The sequence below is a fragment of the Tachypleus tridentatus genome, chromosome 13, assembly GCF_004210375.1.
Source record: "Tachypleus tridentatus isolate NWPU-2018 chromosome 13, ASM421037v1, whole genome shotgun sequence".
Lineage (NCBI taxonomy): Eukaryota > Metazoa > Arthropoda > Merostomata > Xiphosura > Limulidae > Tachypleus > Tachypleus tridentatus.
The window spans coordinates 53556653-53581494 of NC_134837.1; the positions used below are offsets into that span (position 1 = coordinate 53556653).

The window sequence follows — 24842 nt, forward strand, 5'->3', positions numbered from 1 at the left end:
CTTGTGTAGCTTTGCGCAAAATTGAAAACAAACAAACAATCGTCTCTTGCATAGCAAATAATACCTATAAACATAGTATCCCTTACGCTGTGTTTCAATAATTATAAATATAGCATGTTTTTTACTTTATGCAACGATACTTACAAATGTATTATCTTGTTCTTTGCAACAACACTTATTAATATAGTCCCTTTAAGTATTTGTATAATATATGTTTAACTGCACGCACTATATATAACTATGTAAACTTGGTAAAAGACAAAAAAAATCTAGATTCTAAATATTTCTTTATTTGTTTTTGTGAGACGCTAAGGTAGTTTTCTGGTTCTAGTACAAAGCGAAGAATGAAATTTCAATTTAGTAACTCTCTGGCTTAGCCAGCAATTTACTATTCTCGAATAAACTTTCTGTTAAACTAAGCCACTAGGTATAATACTATTAGCTGGAGTTGACTGTCCTATCCAGCTTTCAGTGCGGTAACACCATTTTCTATACTTCCTTCTGTTCTTGTGAAATGCGGTGAATAACGTGATTTTCTTTGAAACTTGAATTTAGTCCAGGGTTTTTTATCTTCACGAACTACCGTTACCCAAAGAGCAAGAGCAAGTTCCAATTCACAGTCAACACGTGGCTTAGACATATGTACAATGATGCACAGTCCTTTTTTGTTTTTGTTTCTGTAACTATATGCATGTTTGTGATTTAATCCATTTCGTTAGACGACATTAAATGTTAGTTTTGTAGCAAATTTATTATCTGTATTTATTACCAAATTTTTGATTACATAAAACACAACAAATGTTTATTTAAGTTCTGCATGTTCTTTCTACGTTTATGACGTACTTTAACATGACGTCCAGTAATCTCCAGGGTTATATTTAATAATCTTATTATATCAGTTGCAAAATACTAAAATTTAAATTAAGAATTTACAACAGTGTTTTTCTTTATTTAATAAACTCAACATACAGACAACGTATCTAAAACATAAAAATGTCACTGATGTTATATTGTTGATGAAGTATAGTTTGAATCATAGTAATAAAATTCAAGCATAATTACAAATATGCAACTCATGAATTATACATGAACAACTGCGGGTTTTATAAAAAATACAAATTAAATGTGTATCGCAACTTCAACTGTACCACTTAAAAGTTAACCTGCTACTAGGTTTATACAGCCCAAATTTAATACCACCACTAACTGTATCTAACAAAGTTTGCAATGAAAAAAAAACCCATTGAAAACTTAAAATGCTTTTATGGTTAATAACCACACTATAAGTGATAAAATGACAAAAAAACTGCTGGTATTTTTTGTTTTTTTTTCAATCTCATTTTTATCTTCCTCAGTCGACTTGTAAACAAATAATTTCTTGGTATCCTTAATCAGATTTTATATCCAATATAATCCTTAATATATATAAATAAGTTTATCTTATTAGAGTTTTTCTATTTTGATGCAAATATTGAATTATTTTAAATTTATTAGTTATTTTGTCTACTCTTCCCAAATGCATAGCGTAATGGTTAGTCTATTAAAATCGTTTGACGTAGTTACTTTAGGCCTAATAAATAAAATTTCTTCCTTGAAGAGACGGGTCAACTCTGCCCAAGTACGTTGATATTTCTGAATAATATTAAAGTATTGAAAAGCCCAATTAATTATTTTTAATGCCTTTAAATTTATATTTATGTTTACTGAGAGTAGTTATCTAACATATTATCAGTTGGACAGTATTATTTTTATACTCTACCAAGACAAACAAAATTTGATTTGCACCATGTAAAAAACGAAGGAAAACGCCATAAATACAGTGCTTTCTATCACAGCCACTGACTGTAGGAAGAATTTTATGGCTTTTTAGTTTATTTAAATCACTGATTAATTTCACTAGTTATCAAAAGCACACAAGAACGCGTAGACCACAAACTATCGGCGAGTTTTTTTCTAAATACTCGTAGGTTGTAATTAATATGATGCTTGCGATGCCAACATGGTTTCTTGCGTAATTTCCGTATGCAGGTGAAAAAGGCCTGAAACATACGAAAGTAATCATGATCACGTAAAATATTAATAGTATATGCACACTTCGTAAATAATCAAAGTAAATTAAAGCTGTAAAGGTATACGCTAATTTTACTTTATGTTACAATTTTCAGTTTCAAATGGTCTTTAAATATTTCCATAAATAGAATGTTTTTGGTAACAATATAATGTTCATAAGCTATATGTTCATTATTTCAGAATTTAATTAGAATTGCTTGTAATTATCTTGAATATTAACACAAGTTAATAAATATAATAATTTGGTTGAATCTTCATCAACATCAAATCGCACATCAAAAAAATCAATATTTTCATTTCAACCAGTTGCTAAAATGTTTTATTAAAGGACACGGAAAATGTAAACAAGAAGTAAAAATGTAGAAATACTACCGAAGCCTATATCTGAAATAACTGTGTTGAAAACTCATGCTTGCAAAGGTTTCTTGATTAACTTTGCTGATAGATATGTTGTTCGTCTGTTGATGTGTGCCAGAGGATATCTTTCAGACAGGTCAGCATCCGGACCAACAGTTTGTTACACTTACCGTAGGGTTTTTAAACTTTAAACTTGCACTTCAAGAATTATTTTTAGGTAAATAGATAAAGTTATAGTAGTATGTATAAATCACTATAACAATGCATAATAAATTATATATGTAATCAGCAAGTGTGCTTGTTTGTGCCTGCCTATAGGTGTAGCGAGTATAAATGAATACCTATTTGTGTGAATCAAAATGCACTGTTTGCAAATTATAAATATTTTCAATAAACCATTGTAAAATTAGCACAAATTTCAACTTTAAAACGTCTATTTTTCAAAAATTTCAGGGGGACATACCCCCAAAGAACTGTCATATTTTACACATTATTCTGACTTTCCTGACCAGTCAAAAATTTCTCTCGAAATCATTCCTTTTCGTTTATTTTTACGAATTCTTATGGTATGTCAAATACAGGTGTCAAAAATCGACTTTTAGAATTGTAAGTTTTAATACCAGTGTTTCTTAGCAGAAATTGCCAGACGACCCAGCCATCTCGGCTTTGGCCGTTCCAATCCCCCCATTATCTCTAAAAGAATTGAAAAAATCTTGGTACTTATTGGCGCAGTTCGTCATAGTTCATAACAAAGGTAGTATGTACATCTCTCAGACTAAAAAAAACAACAAAAACTTTGACTCAGTGAAAACAGTTCGTGATCCACCCACTACTGTTTTAGATTTACTACGTAATCTGCATAGACAAGAGCGTCGCCAGTGGAGGAAATGAGCAAACAAGCCCTCATTTGAACTATAACAAAATATTAATTACATGAGCAAGCATATCTGTTTGCAAGTTAACAGCGAAACCAATATCCTCAGCAAAAACATATTGTTTCAACCATGTTGAATGGCCAGCGGTCCTGTTTCTCACGTTCTGGACAGGATAAATCTACCATATTTTCCTTTACGCTGGAACAACTAAATACGTTTCAGAAAGTGTGGTTCATCGTTTACACCTACGTATTCCTAGCCAATTCGGTACAGTACCATACGGTGCTTAAACTGAAGGATTAAAATGACACTATGTCTACTTTGTATTCTGTAAGGCGTAAAATAGTTGTCAGAAAAGAAATTTCAATATACTGAATTATGGTGTGCATATAAACGTTATTTAAATAATAAACAGCTAATATGGAGTTTATTCGTGAACCCTGATGAATACTTATTTCAATATAACTTTTCATTTTGTTACAAGTTACAGCTCTTACAGTAAGATTTGTATTTAAAACAGGTTCGACGTTTTGATCACTGGTAACCTTTCATTACCGAGTCCTCATGGCCTAGTGCACGTGCAGCAGTAATCCGAGGTCGCGGGTTCGCGCCCGCGTCGCGCTAAACATGCTCGCCCTCCCAGCCGTGGGGTGTATAATGTTTCGGTCAATCCCACTATCCGTTGGTATAAGAGTAGTCAAGAGTTGCGGTGGGTGGTGATGACTAGCTGTGTCTTACACTGTGTAGCACAGATGAAATTCCCAAACAAACAAACAAACAAAATCATTACCGAGTCCTCGTCACAACACGTGCAGCAGTTTAGTGTGTGTATGTGTGTGTGCATGTATTGTGTATATATAAAGTATGCACCATGAACAGAAATGACCCCAATACCTCCAGGAAAATTTAGCGACACCCATTTCAGCCATAACGAGAATAAACGAGGTACATGCATATCCTACACGGTATAAAACACATAATATAAAACAATACAGCATACCAAACAGTGATCTTTATAATCATAACACAACACACTTGAAAGGTGCTGTATACGTTGCTGAACAGTTGAACAATAATATTTATACAGCCAATAAATTATAAACAGTTTTTCATATAGATAAGATAGTTTTCTCACCTGTCTTAAAGAACATTTAACTTGGTACGAATGGTGATCTCGCATGAAATGAAGCAGCTTCAGGACCCTCAAGAAGATGTTTCCACATTTATGAAGAGCATACTTGTGACATTCTGCCAACGAAATAGAAATTTCAGTCCATTGATTAATCATTTGAGTCATCCTTTCCTGTTAAAAGGTTAAAAAACTGATTTAGCGGTTCATCTTATAACTCTGATTTAAGAAATGTTCTGAACATTGTGACACTTAAAACAACGTAGCTTTAAGAATCACAACAACGTAAGCAACCTAAGTTCATTTTAACGAAGTGACATTTGAAATAGAGTAATTTTTACTACCGCAACGCGAACAATCAATATTATTTTTTAACATTGTACCATTTAAAATAATCTTATCAATCCCAACGCAAGCAACCGAAATTTCCTTAATTCGTTCGCTGCTACATAACAAATTAAGTATAAAAAAATCAATATTCAAGAGGTGCCAAAAAACATTCACAGTTTTGAAACTTATATGCCACAAGAGAACTTTAGTTTTGAAACACGTGATCCATAACAAAAAATCGGTTGTGACCCACCTATCAATGGGAAACACGGTGGCAAATATAATAACTTAGTGACATTTAAAATAACATTATCTTAACAATCACAAAGCAGAGATCCAAAACGTGATTGATATTTTAGAATTTACTGACATTAACAGTGCTAGTAACCTTAACCAATTATGTAAAGCTATTTAATTAAAAATACAGTATTTTCTACCTTGACGTACAGAATACACTGAAGCACGTTGCCCCAAAGTCAGAATTTATACCTTTATTTAATTTCCTGTTAAATCTTGGTTTGTTTTGAATTTCGCGCAAAGCTATACGAGGGCTAGAGGGAACGCAGCTAGTAATCACAACCCACCGCCAACTCTTTTAATAACGAATAGTGGGATTACTCATCTCATTATAACCCGAAACCCTCAGATTACGAGTCCAGTGCCTTAACCACCTGGCCATGCTGGGCCTCCCTGTTAAATAGCCAGAAACACTGATGAGAGTAACTCACAATTTAATAATGAATTGATGGATAATGTTTTACAGAGCACTTTATTTTTGTCAAGATCATATACGTACAATCAAGACTAGTCTATTAATTCGAGATTTACAACAATATAATCTCTTTGACTCCAAAGTCTGCAACTATGTAATCTACAAATAGGAAAAACAAAATTGTAATGGAAAGTAGAGAGTGTTGCTTATTCATTGAATTGCTATAAGAAGTATCCAGAACAAAATAAATGTTAAAATAAAAAATACACAAGTATGTAAAGTGATAGTAGTTGAATAGGTTTTTCGATACCTTTTTTCGCACTGTGGAAACGTAACTGTTTTTTTTCCCTGTTTATTTGTTCAGTTTTTATATGAACGCAACATCTATAAACTTTAGGTATTGCCATATCCCTGATAGCTATAAAATTTACAAGAATCATAACCACATTCACAAATTTGCAAAATGTAAAACTTACTTGGGTCTAATGATAACTGTGTGTTTTCTTATAGCAAAGCCACATCGAGCTTTCTACTGAGCCTACCGGGGGGAATCGAACCCCTGATTTTAGGGTTGTAAATCCAGAGACATACCGTTGTACTAGCGGGGGGCGATAGCTGTATACAGCTGTCAAGGTAGAGATTAAGTTTTATAAATTTGTGATTGTGGTTTTAATTTTTGTTTCATTAATTTTAGTAGCAGGATTTCTACTTCAATTTAAAAGTCGTAATTTTTCTGATATTTCTATTTGTTTACTTGTTGTTATAATTGTATACAGTATGTATATATATATATACACTTTACCGTCAGAAACTGCAGACAGCCAAACAACAAACCAAACTGTTGCATGCTTATGCATCGATATGTACCGCCATCTGTTGGGTTTAACAGAGTTTTAAATCATATATGTAAAAACGGCTGGTATGGAGAGAGAAAGCACTATATAGAGAAGCGAACAACGTTTCGACCTTCTTCGATCATCGCTAGGTTCACAAAGAAAGAAAGAGGTAGGTGACGGATAACTGACCACATGTTTGAAGGCGGTTGTGTAATTGAGTGTAGGAACGCAGACGGCGTGCTGAGATGTTTGATTATATTTATTAATATAGGTGTAAAGGTGTTTCTTTGTATTGGTTTATTTTGGGTTTGAGTTGTTGTACAAGTAAGGCTTCTTTAATTTTGCGTTGTTTATGTTTGTTTCTTTATTTAGTATTTGAGTGTTTTCTGTAGTTATGTTGTGTTTATTTGATTTGCAGTGTTCGAAAACGTGTGAAGGTGACTTTTTATGTTCTTTTAATCTGGTTTCCATTTTTCTACTTGTTTCTCCAATATAGAAGTCTTGGCAGTTATCACATTGTATTTTATAAATAATGTTGGTGTTGTGTTTGTCAGTGTAGTTTTTACATAATATAGATCTTAGTTTTGTGCCTGGTTTTTGAATAAATTTGGTATTAAGTGGAATGTCATATTTTGTTACTAGTTTTTGCCAAATGTTGGTTATTTTTCTGCTGATGTAGGGAATATATGGTATACAGCAGTATATGGTTTCGTGACTTTTAAATCGTGGGATATATTTACTTTTGTTAGTTGATTTTGCTTTTTATCTAAATATGTGTGATAATGTTTTTTTATGATTTGTGGAGGAAACTTACTAATGTTAATGAAGTATTGTTTTATTTTATCTAATTCGTCGTTAATTTTTTCAAAGAATTTTCTCACAAAACCATCAACATAATTTCACATAACAGAAAACTAAAAAAACAATCTTACCAAAAGAGACATTAATTCCATTAAAAACTTAAAACAAGACAAAAACATAAAAATTCTAAAAGCAGATAAAGGAAATGCTATAGTCATAATGAACACGAATGAATATATCCAAAAAATTAAAAATATCATATCAGACACTAATAAATTTAAGCCAATACACACAAATCCAACAAAAACACACGAAATGCAATTAAACAAAATACTACTAAAAATGAAAAAAGCCAACAAAATTTCAAAAACACTTTATTCCTACCTACGCAAGACCGACTCACGCACACCATAAACATACGACATCCCCAAACCTTATAAACCAGATTGTCCATTACGACCAATAATGTCCATATATTAATCGTTTAATTAAAATCTTGGAAAATACATGGTATGGGCATTCTCCAAATATGTAACATCAGCCAGCTCATTCATCAGAGACTCCTTTAATTTCAAGTCTAATCTTAATCAACTTAATCATAAAGCCTTAATGGCCAGTTTCGATGTCATATCCCTCTTTACAGAAGAACCAACCGCCGAAGCCTGCAAGATAGCCTTAGAACTCTATATCTGAGACCCTAACCCTTCAATAGACATTACCATCAACCAATTAGCAACCCTCATAGAATTCACCACGATGAAGACAAACTTCATGTTCAACAATCGCAACTATATACAAACAAATGGCCTAACCATGGGCAACACAGTATCACCAGTTCTAGCCAATATTTTTATGTCACAAGTTGAAACACAAGCAGTTAACACAGCATTACATCCACCACTATACTGGTACAGATATGTAGACGACACGCTTGCGGGATTCATATCTACAGAACACACACTTAATTTTTTCAATCACATTAACTCTACACGTCCCAACATTAACTTCACATGTGAACAGGAAGAAAGCAATCAAATATCATTTCTTAACCTCAAAATTATAAGAACCAATACACAATTTAAAATAAAATCCACTAAAAAATCACCCATACTGGACTATACATTCACTGGGACTCAGCACATGAAACAAAACAAAAATTCAACATATTAAGAAACCAAATAAACACAGCCATAAAACTATGATCACCAGATAAAATTAACGACGAATTAGACAAAATAAAACAATACTTCATCAATATTATGATGAAGCACATAGCTACACTATAAGCTGTCTGAGCTTTGATCACCATGAGTATCGAAAGCCGGATTTTAGCAGTTTAAGTCAGCAGACATACCGCTGTCCCACTGAAGGGATTCATAATGTGAATGAGGGTGTTTGTGTGACCAATGATGTCTGCTTATGCTTCTACTATCAAACTAGAGAATCTAGAATTTTTCAAATAGAAAAAGTTAGAACAAGAAAACGTTACACTTACGGTCAAATTAAATTTGTTACATTTTTCGAGGATATTCAACAAATAGTAATCCAGATTATTTAGATTATCAATGCATGCAGTAATGCTAACTATAACGATAGATGGCACTGTCATAACTTGTTACAACTGCTGATAGTGACCTTGAAGACTATCATTACAGATATTTTATTTCAGTGGTTATTAACAAAAAACGATATATATATATAACATAAGTGAGATACATTTTTAATATGCCTTTTCCTCAATCGACTTTTAAACCTAGTGTTTCTCACATTAAAATATAACTTCTGACATTTTCAATGATAAAGATATTCTTAATTGTTTTTGAATTTCTCTCAAAGCTTGTTTATTTGTTTCGAATTTCGCGCAAAGCCACTCGAGAGCTATCTGCGCTAGCCATCCCTAATTTTGCAGTGTAAGACTAGAGGGAAGGCAGCTAGTCATCACCACCCACCGCTAACTCGTGGGCTACTCTTTTGCCAACGAATAGTGGAATTGACCGTAACATTATAACGCCTCCACGGCTGAAAGGGCGAGCATGTTTGGTGCGAGGGGGATTCGAACCCGTGACCTTCAGATTACGAGTCGAACGCCTTAACCCACCTGCCCATATATTGTTTTAAGAAAGCATTTTCAATACTGTTCGAAGAAAAACATATTTAATAGTTCTACAACAACCAATACTCGTATTCCGATCAAGACTAGAAACAAATACGAGTTTGAAAGAAACCTATGCTTTTTAAAACACTAGTAGAACAACATTCATGTAAAGATTGGCATGAGAGATCGGTACATTCAGTTTCTGATTAATGTTTTTCACCGTAAACATAATGATGTTCAAAATCTATCAATATTTCTAAAGCTTTTGTGAACATGTAATTATTCAGAAAATTCACACATATAATGTATAACGCAAATAAAACTTACTCTAAGAAATACCATATTAAGAGTTTAAACTCTTGCAGCAGTTATTACTTCTTTTTAAATTTCGCGCAAAGCTACACGAGAGCTATCTGCGCGACCTGTCCCTAATTTTGCAGCGTAAGAGGGAAGGCAGATAGTCATTCCCATCCACCGCCAACTATTTTATCAGCAAATAGTAGGATTAACCGTCACATTATAATGTCCCCACAGCTGAAAGGGCGGGTGGTGCGACAGGGATTTGAACCTGCACCCCTCAGATTAAGAGTCGAGCGCCTTAACCACCTGGCTATGCTGGACCTATAGCATTTAAATCTATCAGGAAATGCATTCGTTATTTTGTATTGTACTGTCCTAGAATATTGTTACAATTGTTTTTATAGTTCGATGAGCTATTTTCGATTATTTCGTAAAAATAATAATGCGAAGCCCAGACCACTTAGTGATAATGAAAGCGTTTCATTTCTTTGAGTAAATGTTTTACAACTTAACTAACATTTCCTCATAGGCCTAAGTTCACATTACTATAGTAGACACTAAACAACAATTTCACTTGCTAATCTTCTCTCGTGCATGTATCTCTTTCCTGAATCCCTCTAGTGATTCGTTGAAATAAACCCAATATTCGCAAAAGTGAATTAACATACGAACTAAACAACAAACTCTTTAATCAATCCATCACTGTAGTAGACTCACTAATCGATAAATAATTAGCAATAATCTTCACTAACCTAATTCAATGTTTGTTTGTTTTTTGCAATGAAATTCGTTCATAAACTTTCAAGAAAATTCCAATACTCCAAAAAGAACAAAGAAAAAATAGCGAATGTATTTCGATTAAAAAATAGTGTATAACAGTAGCTTCGTTAATTTAAAACAATTTTGATCAGTTTAAAAATAGCTTTTGTTCAAGCAATAAAATGACATAAAATTATTAAAAACTAATTTATTATTGTAAAACTAGGATGAAGAAATATCGTATCGTAAACAACTTTACATTGGATGAAATATCACAATACAATGAAGCATGTGTAAGTGTAGCTAAACATATTTTTAAAGTGTAGGTCTAACTTATATAATTTACATTGTTTAAATGCCTCCAGCAGCATGGTAGTATGCTTGCAGTCTTACAATACTAGAAACCGGGTTTAGATACCTGTGGTGGGCAGAGCAATGGTAGCCCATTGTGTAGCTTTGGGCTTAACTTTAAACAAACTTTGTTGAACATACAACATCTAGTGATGATACCTTAAACGATACAAATGTTTACATGTGGCCTTACTGGTTTAATGATTTATCAAGTTTCTCAGTAACTTCTTGTAACGACTTAGGTTGTTTGTAACTTCAAATTTTCATTTTAGATTATTGAAACGAAGAATAATTTTCATTATTTATCGAACAACTTCGTATTCTATTCTCAGTGTTTGATAGAAAATGATTAAAATTGTCAAATGTTCCTCTAAGTCGTTTTGATTGTTTTACATTTACACGAGTAAGAAAACTTTTTTTCTTATAGAAATGTAAAGAGTATCAAACTTCTAGTTATTTTTTTTTCAAGTTATTTTTAGAAGTTGTAATGATCTGGATTTTATTTCACATCATGCATAGACAGAGGTCGGCTAGACAAAAGATTGGTGATCCGTCATCTTCACCTTGTGGGTATACATATTGTAACATTGTAGATACGTTTGTTTGTTCTTAGAATAAAGCACATTGGGCAAAATCGAACCGCAGATTTTAGCATTGTAAATTCGTAGATCTAACGGTCTCCCATTGAGGGATACTTAAGAACTGAACCAGCTTAAACAGCTTTGGTTTTGGAAGCTGCAAGGGAGACTAAGGGACATTTTGTTGTAGCTCCTGCCCCAACAAGCCCCCTTCCTTACCACTACCCTGGGCATAAAGTAAATAATAATTTATTTTTTGTAAATTTCTAGAATATTTTGTTTTCAAAATATAAGTTACACGGGTTTTATATTCAAAAAGCAAGTGTCAAGATAACATATTCTTATCCGATTGTGAATAACAACTACAAACGTTTTCTTTTTTTTTCAAATTCATTCCCTGTCTAGTATGTAAAACTTAAAATGGTACCACGTGGTTTGCACTTAATCACAAATTAGGGACATTTATAAATTACTGTCTTAATTAAAACACAAACAAACAGGTAGTCTCACATCATTCTGCCTGTATATAAGTTACAGGTAACTCAAAGTTTTGTTATTCTGTTGTGCGATTTAGTATAGTGTGTGTTTTGTGTTATTCTTCATCAAAGCCATATCGGGCTATCTACTGTGTCCACCGAGGGGAATCGAGCCCATGACTTCAGCGTTGTAAATTCGTAGACTCACCGCTGTACTAGCGTGGGGACATTTAGTACAGCAGTAGAAAAAAAATCAGTTGATCTCCCCTAGTTTCGCTAATGGAATTTGTTTCGCACTTACCTGTAACGTACATGTATTTTATCAAGTGACGTGTATTTTAGTGTTTCAATAGCAAATTCTGGGTTTCAAATCGCTTGTTCTACACTCTTTAGATCTCGGAACATCGATGTTAGAGAGCAGCACAGGAGAAAGAGTGAAAGACGAGACAAACAATGATTCAATCTCTTTTTGAATTTCAGTTGACCTTTATAGCCGTAAAAAAAAATAGTTTCGATTAAAGTTTCATAGTCATCGTTGGAAAGCTTGTTTCGCGGTTTTGCACTAAATGTCAAGGAGGACGAATCCCCTTTCTCCCCTTCATGTAAGATTTTATTTCGTTCGAAAAATATTTGAAACTTCCAAAACAGCTAATTAAGTATGAACTTGAGTTAACGTTTATTCCACGTGAGCCTTATCCACAGGCACAAGGTTGTTTGCTAGGAATGCACATCTTGAGTTGAAAAGTACAGATCAATTGACCTTATTATGGTCTAGACTCGACAAGAATTTCTTTAGGCCTAACACGTGGTGTAGAAATGGATATCTCCTGTCAGTGACTGATATTGACCATGGAAACTTATTGCTTGATAGTTGTCAACAATGGCTTTCTTTACATGTCATCTGATGTTTAGTATTTAAACTCAAAAGTCGGTAACGTTCATCATTAAATATATGCAGGAAAATCCACACCATATCAACTGCGAGTAAATTAGCACAGACAGGCAGTAGAGGACGATGTGTTTTGTTGTGCTTCAAATCTTTAAAAAATACTTTATACGACATAATCAATATCCCTGATACAGTACTTCATAAGATTTGGTTTGAATTTCACGCAAAGTTACACGAGGGCTATCTGCGCTAGCCGTCCCTAATTTAGCAATGTAAGACTAGAGGGAAGGCAGCTAGTCATAATCACCCACCACCAACTCTTGGGCTACTCTTTTATCAACAAATAGTGGGATTGACCGTCACATTATAACGCCTTCACGGCTGAAATGGCGAGTATGTTTGTTGTGACGGGGATTCGAACCCGCGACCCTAGGATTATAAATCGAGTTCCTTGACCACCTGGCCAAGCTGGGCCGTACTTCATAAAACACAATCAATATTTCTGGCATAGTAATTTATACGATGTTTGTTTGTTTTGAATTTCACGCAAAGCTACTCGAGGGCTATCTGCGCTAGCAGTTTCTAATTTAGCAGTGTAAGACTAGAGGGAAGGCAGCTAGTCATCATCACCTACCGCTAACTCTTGGGCTACTCTTTTACCAACGAATAGTGGGATTGATTGTAACTTTATAACGCCCCCACAGCTGAAAGGGCAAGCATGTTTGATGTGACAGGGTTTCGAACCCGCGACCCTCGGAAAACGAGTCAAGCACCCTAACCACCTAGTCATACCGGAGCATGTAATAGTGGCTAACATACTTTAGAACATAAAGTTCGCTTTTCGTGGAATATCAAATTATTTTCTGTGGAATGTGAAGTAAGCTAGCTGTTTACGGAATGTTAACGTTATCTTTCGTAATCAATTTAGCAGTTATGTTAGGGATACTTAGTCGAAACGGACTTGAAAGAAAACATTACGTTCTAAATACTAAAAACGAGAAAGGCATTAGTAAGATCTAATATTAGTGATAAAAACAAACCGAATATTTTTTCATATTCCTCTTAATCTTCACATTGTGTCTCTTCGTCGAAACACAAACATGTTTCACAGCATTGAACTAACAACATTAACACTGGTTGACAACAGTATACACACTAGTTACTCAATAAGCGATTGTCATGTTCCCTAATACAATGATTCTCTCTGACATTCAATAAATAACTCTAGCCTAAATCATTCGTTATATACAACTCAAACTGTTTCTTAGTGTTTCGGCGAAACAACGATACGAGTTTCGAGAAATGTCTTGAATTAAAGTCACTATGAATCGTGTCAGTAGTGTGTGATTCTTATCTGTCACTATGGCCCCTTATTTTCTAACTTATTATATGTTCATACTGGTTCGGTTAGTAGGTCAAAACAATGTTTTTTGTTGTGAAATCACGGCTTATGTGGCTATGATAAAAAATTCATAATGTCACAAATACTGTAATCTGTAGGCCTAAAGTCGGTACGGGTTCATACAGAACTGTGTGTACAAATACTGTAATCTCTAGGCCTACAGTCGGTACGGGTTCATACAAAACTGTGTATTTTGATCAATGTAGGTCCTCAGAGAAGGTACAGAATATCGGCTTTTGCTCTATCTGTTGTCATCAGTAACACCACATAGTATTTTGTAACGTCTTAAAAGAGACCAAATTGTAAATGATTAGTCACAAAAGTGGGCGATTTAACAATTTTTTTCATTTTTGTTGAAATTTTCAAGTATAAACATTCATTTTCATGATAATTAATAATGAAATTCGGCAACATTTAATATCTCAGTTCTCTCGCTCTTAAAATCTGACTCAATATTTCTTTCGTTTTTGTATACTCCTACCTTTTGTTTCATCTCGCCTTTCCGAAGCAGTGATAATACTTATTTGACTTCCTCGTTTCATCGGCGATGGTTGTCTACGAAAGAAAAAGTACATTTTTTTTATACATAAACCAGTATTCTAAGAACTTATGTGTGAAACCAAAGAAAAATATGTTACATTAACCACGCTGACAGCGTCATCTGTGAAATATAATACTATTTGTTTGGACAAATATTAGGATACTGTAAGTCTAAATATACATAATAAATATTAAGATACACTTTATGTGAGTTAACACCTTTAATGTGTTAAAATTCTAGAGAAAATAGCAGTGTAAATGTTTGTAGTTTTATAAAAGTAGCAAAATTTGAGCTTCGATACTTTTTTCTAATTAGATTTTTCTAATTTTCTAACTCTCGATATTGTTGTTTATCTAAACAATGTAATAGCAATGCAATTCATCACATCAATCAATATCTACATTCAGTATAGCATATATTATTTGTGTGAAATATAACACTATAATGTGCATTTTCTAATTTTCTAAACTAAGTAGATTATAGCGGGTTTGTAGATATCTGATAGAAGTGTTTTCATTATTATGTTTCCACGTATAACATCATACGTTGTAGAGGTTTTCTAGTACAAGAAGGTAGGAGTAGTGTCCACATTTCGTAATGATTAGTTAAGCAACAGTAAGTTTAGTTCATCATGTTTTCAGAAATGTTTACTTCAATATTTCGTGCAAAACTACATAACAGATGTTTACGTAAGTTTGTCCCTCATTTTGAACTAGAGAGTAAGTAACCAGATAGTAGCGCTCACCGCCAACTCTTGGGATACTTTTATCTGATTGTACGGTGGCATTTGACTGTTACTCTTCTATCGCACCCACGGTTGTAAAACGCGAAGCGAGTTTTTTGTTGTTGTTCTTTGCGTCAACGTCATTGCCAAACGTTATTAGAAAGACTATCAGATACTAAAAATATTTTCTAGCAACTTAACAACCCTTTAAAGAAATACAAAGCAGTTGAAATAAGATCTCAACTGAATACAATTATCTTGGCAATATATATTTCAATTTGGTATTAATTAACAAAATAGTTGTTTAAATATATCTTCAGTCACTTTTTAAGGCATTCTCGTCGTGTGTTTTTTAATATATGGCTTAACTGACACTCACATTCTTTCTATTCACGAAACTGAGCCCACATTTTATTTGAAATGTGATATTTTGGTTTCTCAACAGCACTATCTGTTGTCGCTGTAACCAGAACATATATTTTGCCTGAAGGTTTACACATGACGTAAACTACTAAATGAGAACAAAAAGTCACAAAAAAGTAGACGCGATCTGTTCAGGTGCACACGCATATATTTTTTATCGTAGAGATTGCCAGAAGTGATTACATTTCCGAAACTGACAAGGTTGTATATCAGTTTCAGATGCTTATCTATATCTCCGAGTGTCCATTCTGTACACTGAAACTGATCAATCACAGCTTCAGATTCGGTGACAACTAAGTGCAGGAGATAAACGTTGTCTAATATCCAAGTGTCGTTTGGTGGTCCAAGGTATTTTCGTAAGAATATTCCAAAACTTAACAAACCTTAAAAAACGTATCTTACTTCTTGTTTCTCGAGCTTTCTGCAAAGGCAAATATTTTAAGACAGTTAAAAATAAATTAGAGTTTTTCTAACCTTAATTATGTTGATTATTAACTGTGCAGCAACTAGTAGGACATTACATTCATTTACCACTTAAAACAAGACTTAACATTTATAAAAAGAAAACTTATAACATTCCTGTTGCAAAATTAATCAATTTCTCCTCAACCAGAGATCTTACCAGAGAATTGGTTCCTCTACCTAACATATCTTGTATTTAGTTAAAACATGTTTTGTTTTATATATACATATACATTCTGATTTGAAACTTTACTAGAACCTTTAAAACTTTTATAAAACACTTAAGTCATTTGCATATGCAAAACACAATGATTATGTGACATGTCAGGAGGTTTTTGAACCGTAAAAACATAAAAATGAAAACATATTAGGGTTAGTCCCAAAAAAACGAGTAAGAGAAAAGGTTTTCTCTGACAGTTGAAAGGAAGTGACGTGGGTACCAATCTAGCGGGAAAATTGTTATCAAAGACCTTTTTCTTGAGCAACTGCTCATAAACATCTGTCATTAAAATCATTCAATAGTCGTAAAGGAAGTGGAATACGTCCACAACTAGCAAAAATCGTAACTACGAACGACCAGAGACGGATGGGTGGACCTAGAGATTTTTAAAACCTTTCATTACACGCGAAAATGGGACAGTACTGCTTCGAAAGTCTTTAGGTGTGGACGGTGAATAATTGAAGAAGATTGATGTGGTCTGTACGTCATGTTTCACTCGGTCTGTACCGCAAGTAGTGTAAGAATAAGAAAAATTATGCATAAAGCAATTGACTTTGTTTCCTTTGTTCCGACAATGCAAACTGCTGGAGGCTATAAAACAGTGTATGGGAACACGCTTGTGGCAAAAATTGGAGTTTTTTATTCCATTAGATGAGCGAATAGCATTCAAAGTGTTCCGTAAACGTTGTTTGTGTTTTATCGTGCCTATTCCACAATGTCATATTTTTCTCTTAATAGACAAAAAGCAAACAAAACATTTCCCATATAACAATCTAACAATTAAGTTACACTCATCTCTCCGAAACGTGCCCAAAGAATGACCTTTCTTTCAAAAAACTTGGCAACTGTAACCGAACATTTTGCCCTTAGCAACCATCATCGTTCTCTTTGCTGTCATCTATGCACCAAATACAGACCATAGTTCTCGACAATTGAGTTTCAATCGAATACGATAATCTTCAGCGTTTCAGAAGTTCATATTATATTCCTTTTAGAGCTAGTTAGGAGCAGATTTATTAACCATTATTCATAATTTATATGGGATTTTATTTACTTTATTAGCTTCATGAATGAGTGGTTTTGTTCTACTTCTGCTTGCTGTAACTTCATACATAAAGAGAAATGTGTTGTTTTAGAAATATAAGACTTTGTTGTTCGAAATATTATATTACTGAAATTGTGAACGTGGGTGAAGCAAACGATAAAAATGCAATAGATCTGTGGTATTATGTCTTCGATTTAAAGAAAAATTTCCAAAGCTAAACCGCTGTATTTTTGAAGCTGGAACAGTCTTATCTCTCACTCGTTTCCAACTAATGAAACCTTGACTCGTATTAGGCCTACAAAAACTATTATTCCTAGTTTTTCGAAGAGACTTTGTGAATGATATTTGAACAAAACTTAAGATCGAGCAAACAGAAAAGTAAACTATGAAATACAAAACTGTTGCACTTGAACAAAACTTTGTTATTCTGACGCACCTTTGAGTGAAGTGAGCAATGGAGTCGTTTGAGTGGATTGCTGAGCAAAAGGATATTGATACCAATGAAAGGCCCAGAAGAGCGACACAAGGATGTTTGATGTTCGCCATCACGAGATTCCTGCAAGAAAAACGTAAAAGTAACTTTTTATTTGAATCATTTCACAAAGTTACACGATGCTCATCTGTGCATATCCGTCACTAAAGTGATACCGGTAGACGAGAGGGAAAGGTTTTTGTTTGTTGTTAACCGCAAAGCTATACAGATGGACTATTTGTATTGTGCCCACCACTGGTGTCAAAGCCCGACTTTTAGCGTCATAAGTGCGAGGAACACCTATCACTATCTTTTGATCTATTCCTGTAAGACATGTTAGTGAGATTTGACTGTTACTCTCACAATGCGAATTGTTTTTTTTTTTGTTTTTTTTGCGACAATAGGATGCGAACCACGGATCATAAGCTTCACAATCCGGAAACACCTAACTTATTTAATTAGTATATAATTTTTTATTTAAAGAAAAATTGCATAATGTATATAATTACAACACTGGTTTTAATTTACAATAAATAATTTGACATTAAAAAAGCTAACTGTGATAGTTTGAATAACAGAAGTTTGAAAGGTTACTACGTAGTAATTTTTGTATGGTGGACTAACATGATGTTTCTCTTGCATGTCATTACATTACCTTACAGTATACCGATTTACCTGTACATGAATATTTATATGTGTATGCAGATATTTTTATCAACCACCGTTTCAGTGGCATGACCATGTGGTTAAGGCACTCGACTCGTAATCCAAGGGTCACAGGTTCGAATCCACGTCACATCAAACATGCTCGCCCATTCAGCCGTGGAATTCAAAACAAACAAGTTGAGCAGACAACGTGCCCGCCTACGCATCGAAGGCCCTAGATTCAGTTTGTGGTAGACCCCTGAATAGTATTTTTTTATATGTACGTTTATACCATGTGTCCAAAATACCAGATACTTTAAAATTTTTGAATTAAGATATTTTATTACATTTTTCCTTAACAACATTGTTAGCCCAACATTGTTTTACATTTTTTTTTGGTTTTTTTCCTTGCAAACAGCGAACGAAATAATTGAAATTTATCTGATTTAGTTCTTTGAGGTTTTACAAACTTACTCTAAACCTGACAGTGTTAGGTAGTGAGGCATATTTGGATTTTTTTTTTTTTTTTTTACATTTCTAGATAAAACTAAGTCTTTATGCGTGTATTGAAATTGAAGAAAACGTTAGATACATACGTTTTCTTTTTTTGGTGTTTTAACTGTTGAATACGTAGTCGTAGTAACTCTGGGATAATGCTGTAGCACATTTATAAAATGTGAAGTAACACAATACGTCAAGACGACTGGCGCCATTCGACAGGCATGTATAATTTAAGTGTTACAAAAACATTTACAAAATAAAAGTTTTTCAGAAGTAGTGAGCTTTTAGCGTGTTAAACATCATTTTCAACTAAAGATAGAGATGACTTTACTACAGGTTATCCTCAAGTGGTGTGTAGCTTTGTAGTCATTGCTAGTTACGTGTATGTTGATGATTTACTGTGCCACGCTTGGTCGAGAAATAAATATATCAGGAGTGACTAACTTAAAGAAGGAAAAGAAAATCTACCGAAACGTCGTTGCTGAGCTAACGCTCATTAGGTAGCCACCTATATTTCATGATAGTTCTGTCAGAAAGAAACGAGAAACATATGTTACACTACCATTCCTTCACCCCCAACTGCTTTATAAAATGTATATTCTGTATTGGAACTTACTTGGGAGATTTTATAAAAGTATCTGTTTGCACATAATTGAGACATCATGAAAAACACCAAAAAACAAAAGTTCGTACGTAAATGTTTAATTTAAGAACAGTGCTATATATGAAGCTAAAGACGCTATAAACTGTATGAGAACTTATGCTTCTCAATTCATTAAGCGACGAACACTACACGACGATACGAAACTATTGATTTCTTAATACGTGATTAAAATGCCTACAAACTAGTATGTAACACAAGTATTTTTATATAACATAAAATTATAATGTCTACGATCTATTATATAGTACGAATATTGTATAGTAGATTAAATTAAGATATCTACTAACTATTATATAGAGTATATATTCTTTAATAAATGAAATTTATATATCTATAAACCATTGCGGGTGTTTTATGGTACATAAAATTCAGACATCTACAGACTATTATTAATACAGATGTTCGATAATTCATAAGATTAAGATATATTAACTATTATATAACACAGGTGATCTATAATAGATGAAATTAAGATATCTATTAAGTAGAATAGATGTGTTATAAAATATAAAATTATGATACCTTCATACCATTATGTGACATAGATGTGTTATAAAATGTAAAATTAAGATACCTACAAACCACTGTGTGACATAGATGTCCTATAATTCATAAAATTAAGATATCTGTCAACTATTATGCAACATAAATGTTTTGAAGGTACATAAAATATTTAGAAACTATTTATGTATCATAAATATTTTACAATAACAAAATTAAAATATTTACAAAGTATTACTTAACACACGTGTTTCTTAATACCTTGGCCCCCCAGTGGCTCAGCGGTATGTCTGCGGACTTGCACGCTAAAATCCGGGTTTCGATACCCGTGGTGGGCAGAGCACAGATAGCCCATTGTGTAGCTTTGTGCTTAATTCAAAAAAACAAACAAACAAACTTAATACCTTATATTAAGAATATTACGGTTCAACATTGAACAAAACATATTTTGTATAAAAATAATTTAGCAAGTTTCAATAGATTACTTTCAAAAAGAAAATTTTTCCGACATATTTAAATACCTCTTGAGGACATTTCTCGCTCCTAATACATTACAATATCCTCGTCTCAACCGTTTTCTTTTTTTCAACTACACTTTCAATGTATTGACTGTATAACAAAGAATATTTTGTTTTATACCTGGATATATTATTTTTCAGGTGCTTATCGTACATACTTACTTTACTGCGAAAAGCGAAACTTGGAACAGGAGGCTTCCGAGAATACTGTGGAAACGTTAGCTCTATGTCTCGAAGATACGTACAACTTGTCTACCACGTGTCTTGTAACTATATTAATCGCACGAGCAGCGTGTGATGTGAACACCCACGAAAGTTCTGTTGATGAGGGAGAGTTTGGTAAAAGCTGGTTGGTCCGTCATATAACTTGCAAAGGTTTTTAAATATTTCGTAGTATTTAGGCGTGGTTCTCTATTAATTCGTGAGGAAAACTCTTGGTGGCTAGCAATCACGCATGCAGTTCTTTACGACGAAATTCTAGGTTCTCTGCGTCGAAATGTTCCATTGGGTACAAATAATTTTATTTACAATACTGAAACATTTTATGTAAAATTATTGTACTTCAGTATTTCTTTGACATGTGGCAGGACGTGAAAAAAGTATGAAAAAAAGAGAATAAAAATGTATAGTAGGTCACTCTGAACCATTCCTGATTCCAGTGAGGGGGGTGAGACATATAGTGGGTCTTGTCTTAACCCTCATGCTAATTTTGGCCCTGTACTGAGCGAAGAAGATTAGAGAAACACTGTAATACTCAAGTTGCGTAGTGCTCTGGAAATACGCCCAAAAGGCGCTTCACACTTTGGGAACGCGGCTGCGTTATAGAAGTAACAATGAAATCTCACTATGTGGTAGCGCAGGAATTGGCAGTGGGTGCTATTGATTAACTGCATTGTTTTTAGTCTGTTAGTTCTAAATTAGGAACAGCTATTCGCATATAGCCAACATATGTCTTGGTTCCAAAACTTTATGTTCAATTGCAACGTGTTGACTATACATTTCAGTTTAGTTTGTCGATAGATTTTTTCCGTTCTGAGCCTTGTGTACAGTGTATACAGTATCTCTTACTAAAAACAAGTCTTAATTTTTGCCTTAATCCTGTGATGAAGAAATATTAAAATGTTGTAGTTCTATTATTTTACGATCTGAAGCAATAGAATGCATAAATAATTTAATTATATACTTCGGAGTAAATATCTGTTCATGCGCACGTTTTTGCAACTGCATGACATTCATGTTACATCTTCTAAACAAACTAAGTAGACAGATGGCGCTGACAAAACCGATGTGAGCTAAGTCGAACCTCTTTATTCTGACAAGTAAAACCAGCTAAGTAGAACCAGGGTAGGTCATGTGTTACACTATTGTTGTTCTCAAAACTCTGATCAATCACAGTATTGAAAGCTGTTAATTGTGGCTAGTTATGTTCTGTCTCGAACTTACTGCCTTCTATTACACGTCAAAATCTGATATCTCGTTCAGTAATGACCTTCGAGACAGTAAAACTTACGCACTTACCAAGTTAAAACTACACAAAAAACAACATAACATACTAGTTCAACAATAAACGAATGCGAGACCAGAAAGTATTACAGACAAAACCATCCACAAAGGAATATTCTAACAACTGCCAGAAAGTATGTGACCACTAGTTTGCCATATTATAGAGATGGGTTCTCATTGTTCACGTACCGTTGTTGTAAAACAAACAACAAAAATACATGCGCTTTCCTCCTACTTTCAGGAATGTAGATGTGTTACAAGAATGACAGTCGAATTCCACTATTTGGTGAGACAAAAGTAACCCAAGTGTTGGCGATGGGTGGTACTGATTAGCTATCTTCCCTCTGATCCATTACTTAAAAATTAGGGACAGCTAGAGCAGATAGCTCTCCTGTAGCTTTTCGTGAAAATCTCCAAACAAACCAGAGAATGTAGCAAACAAGATGAAGAATAAGAAGCAGCAAACCTAACGAGTGTTCAAACAGCCTGCCAACCAGAGAACGATTTAAAGATTGGGGCTTGCACTTAGTGCCAGTTTCTTCATATGTTCGACAACTTTTGAAATAACCACAGTATTTGAACAAAACTCTATCAGCAGTTATTGGGCTCTCGTATTGATAACCAAATATTCAACTTACTTTAACCGATATTTAGTGAGTTCTCGCGTTTAGAGTGTGCCATGTGAGCGTCAAAATCTGAGAGGCTTTTAACCTTAAAATTACTGATGGGTTTTATGTAGACCTCATCAATTTGTTTACACAATTTTCTGACGTATACAAGCACCAAACTGTTTCAGGGTCAACGACATGAATGATTACTAGCTCCATGTAACATATGAGTCACATAAAATATGTAAACAAAACACCATCACTACTCCAGTATATACCACTAATTTCTATTGGGTTCCCTGAGTGTTTTACACAGACAATGCCTTCCGGCAGTTTATTAGAGTATCCTATAAGTTTTGGTTTTGTCTCTAATGCAGTTGTTCACAAATGTTTTTCAGTGTCGACCCCATTTCAAACATTCTGTATCTGGGCAACTCTGTTGGTTTGAGAATATATTTAAACCGGGTCTATTCAGACTTGTTTGCCCATTTTTACGAAACATGCTCGCCCTTTCAACCGTGTGGGCGTTATAATGTACGATCAATCCCACTATTCGTTGGTAAAAGAGAAGCTCATCAGTTGGCGGTGGGTGGTGATGACTGGCTGCCTTCCCTATAGTCTTACACTGCAAAATTAGGTATGGCTAGTGCAGATAGCCCTCGTGTAGTTTGCGCGAAATCAAAAAAGAAACAACTAGTACGAACATGGGACTAACAGCAATATATCTTTGTACAAAACCTACATAAAAATACGTGATATTAAAATTAAATTATCTAGTCTTTAATATTTATTCACTCTTTTGTATTGAAAACTATCCGACAGCTTTATTATTTCACTAAACGCTTGCTTATAAGCTAACTGTACCTCTCAGAAGGCTCTGCAAGACTAGTTTCACAGGGGGACTATACGCCCTTAAATCTATACCGCTGTTATTAACTATATATATAAAAATAGAAGAAAGTTGAACAAACACATTTCTAACCAGAATTTCCTCGTTTAATATTCATTTGTACTTCAGAGATAATTTAAGGAAATACATAATCAGAATTATGTGTAGTACAAAATACACAGACGGAAGTGTTCGAACAACAACAAAACAGATGCCTTTTAAGGTTTAGAGTTGACATAGCTAACTAATCATTAAATCAGCTCCCTAGTGTCGTTGTAACAAGCGGACACTTTAATCACCCCTTCGTGTGATCGTTTCAGGATTTTAACCCCTTTAATACGTGTTTCGTTACAGAACAGGGATGTATTATGGAGACCATCTGAATAAACGGATCGAGGACTTTGTAAGCAAACCAAGAAGTGGAACACTTTATTCACACACAATTAAAGAACTCTCATTTTTTCAGACGTATTTACACTATATATATATAACGATTTTTGAAGTAGAGACTATACAGTAAAAGAAACGAACTTAAGTTCAGAATTATTTCCTTATAGGAGTTTTCATAGAGAAACAAACGAAGTTTAATTTAGAGTTATCTTCCTTTACAAGACTTTACATAAGACCAAATAAAACACAATTTAGAAACATTTTTTGTAGGAGATTACATAGAAAAACAAGCAGAGCCATAATCAGAACCATTTTCTTCTAGGAGACTACTCAAAATAACCAAAGAAGCTTGACTCAGAACTATCGCTCTGTAGGAGATTACATAGAAGAATAAATAGATGTTAATTAAGAACTGTTGCCTGTTAGAAGATTAATAAAAAGCAAATGAATTATAATTCAGAATTATCATCTTACAGGAGATTGTACTGAAAAACAGAGCTTCATATAGATCAGTTTTCTTATAGAAGAATACAAGAAAACGGAATTTAATTCATAATTGCTGCCTTGTAAGAGATTACACAGAAAAATAGATAGAGACTATACGGGCAACAAACACACTTTAATTCAGAATTGTCATCTTGTAGGAGAGTATAGAGAGAAATAAATAGAGCTTCATATAGAACTGTTTCTTCGCAGGAGGCTATACAGGAAAGCAAACAGATTTTAATTCATCAGTGATGACGAGAAACCCACTTGTTGAGAAATTTATATGCAAA

General features: G+C 33.8%; 1 protein-coding gene across 2 annotated transcripts; it reads right to left on the minus strand.

The window, feature by feature from the left end:
• Positions 1-270: 270 nt before the first annotated feature.
• On the minus strand, positions 271-21398 carry LOC143238750 (uncharacterized). Of its 2 annotated transcripts, none has more exons than XM_076479257.1 (5): positions 20839-21398; positions 17812-17931; positions 14442-14515; positions 4438-4550; positions 271-2039 (listed from the first exon to the last, which is right to left on the minus strand). In XM_076479257.1, the coding sequence occupies exons 2-5, from the start codon at positions 17919-17921 to the stop codon at positions 1881-1883; spliced, it is 456 nt and encodes a 151-aa protein (XP_076335372.1). In that variant the 5' UTR covers positions 17922-17931; positions 20839-21398; the 3' UTR covers positions 271-1880. The 2 variants fall into 2 exon arrangements, with proteins under 2 accessions (XP_076335372.1, XP_076335373.1); XM_076479258.1 differs by lacking the exon at positions 20839-21398 and adding an exon at positions 20680-20821.
• Positions 21399-24842: the final 3444 nt, after the last annotated feature.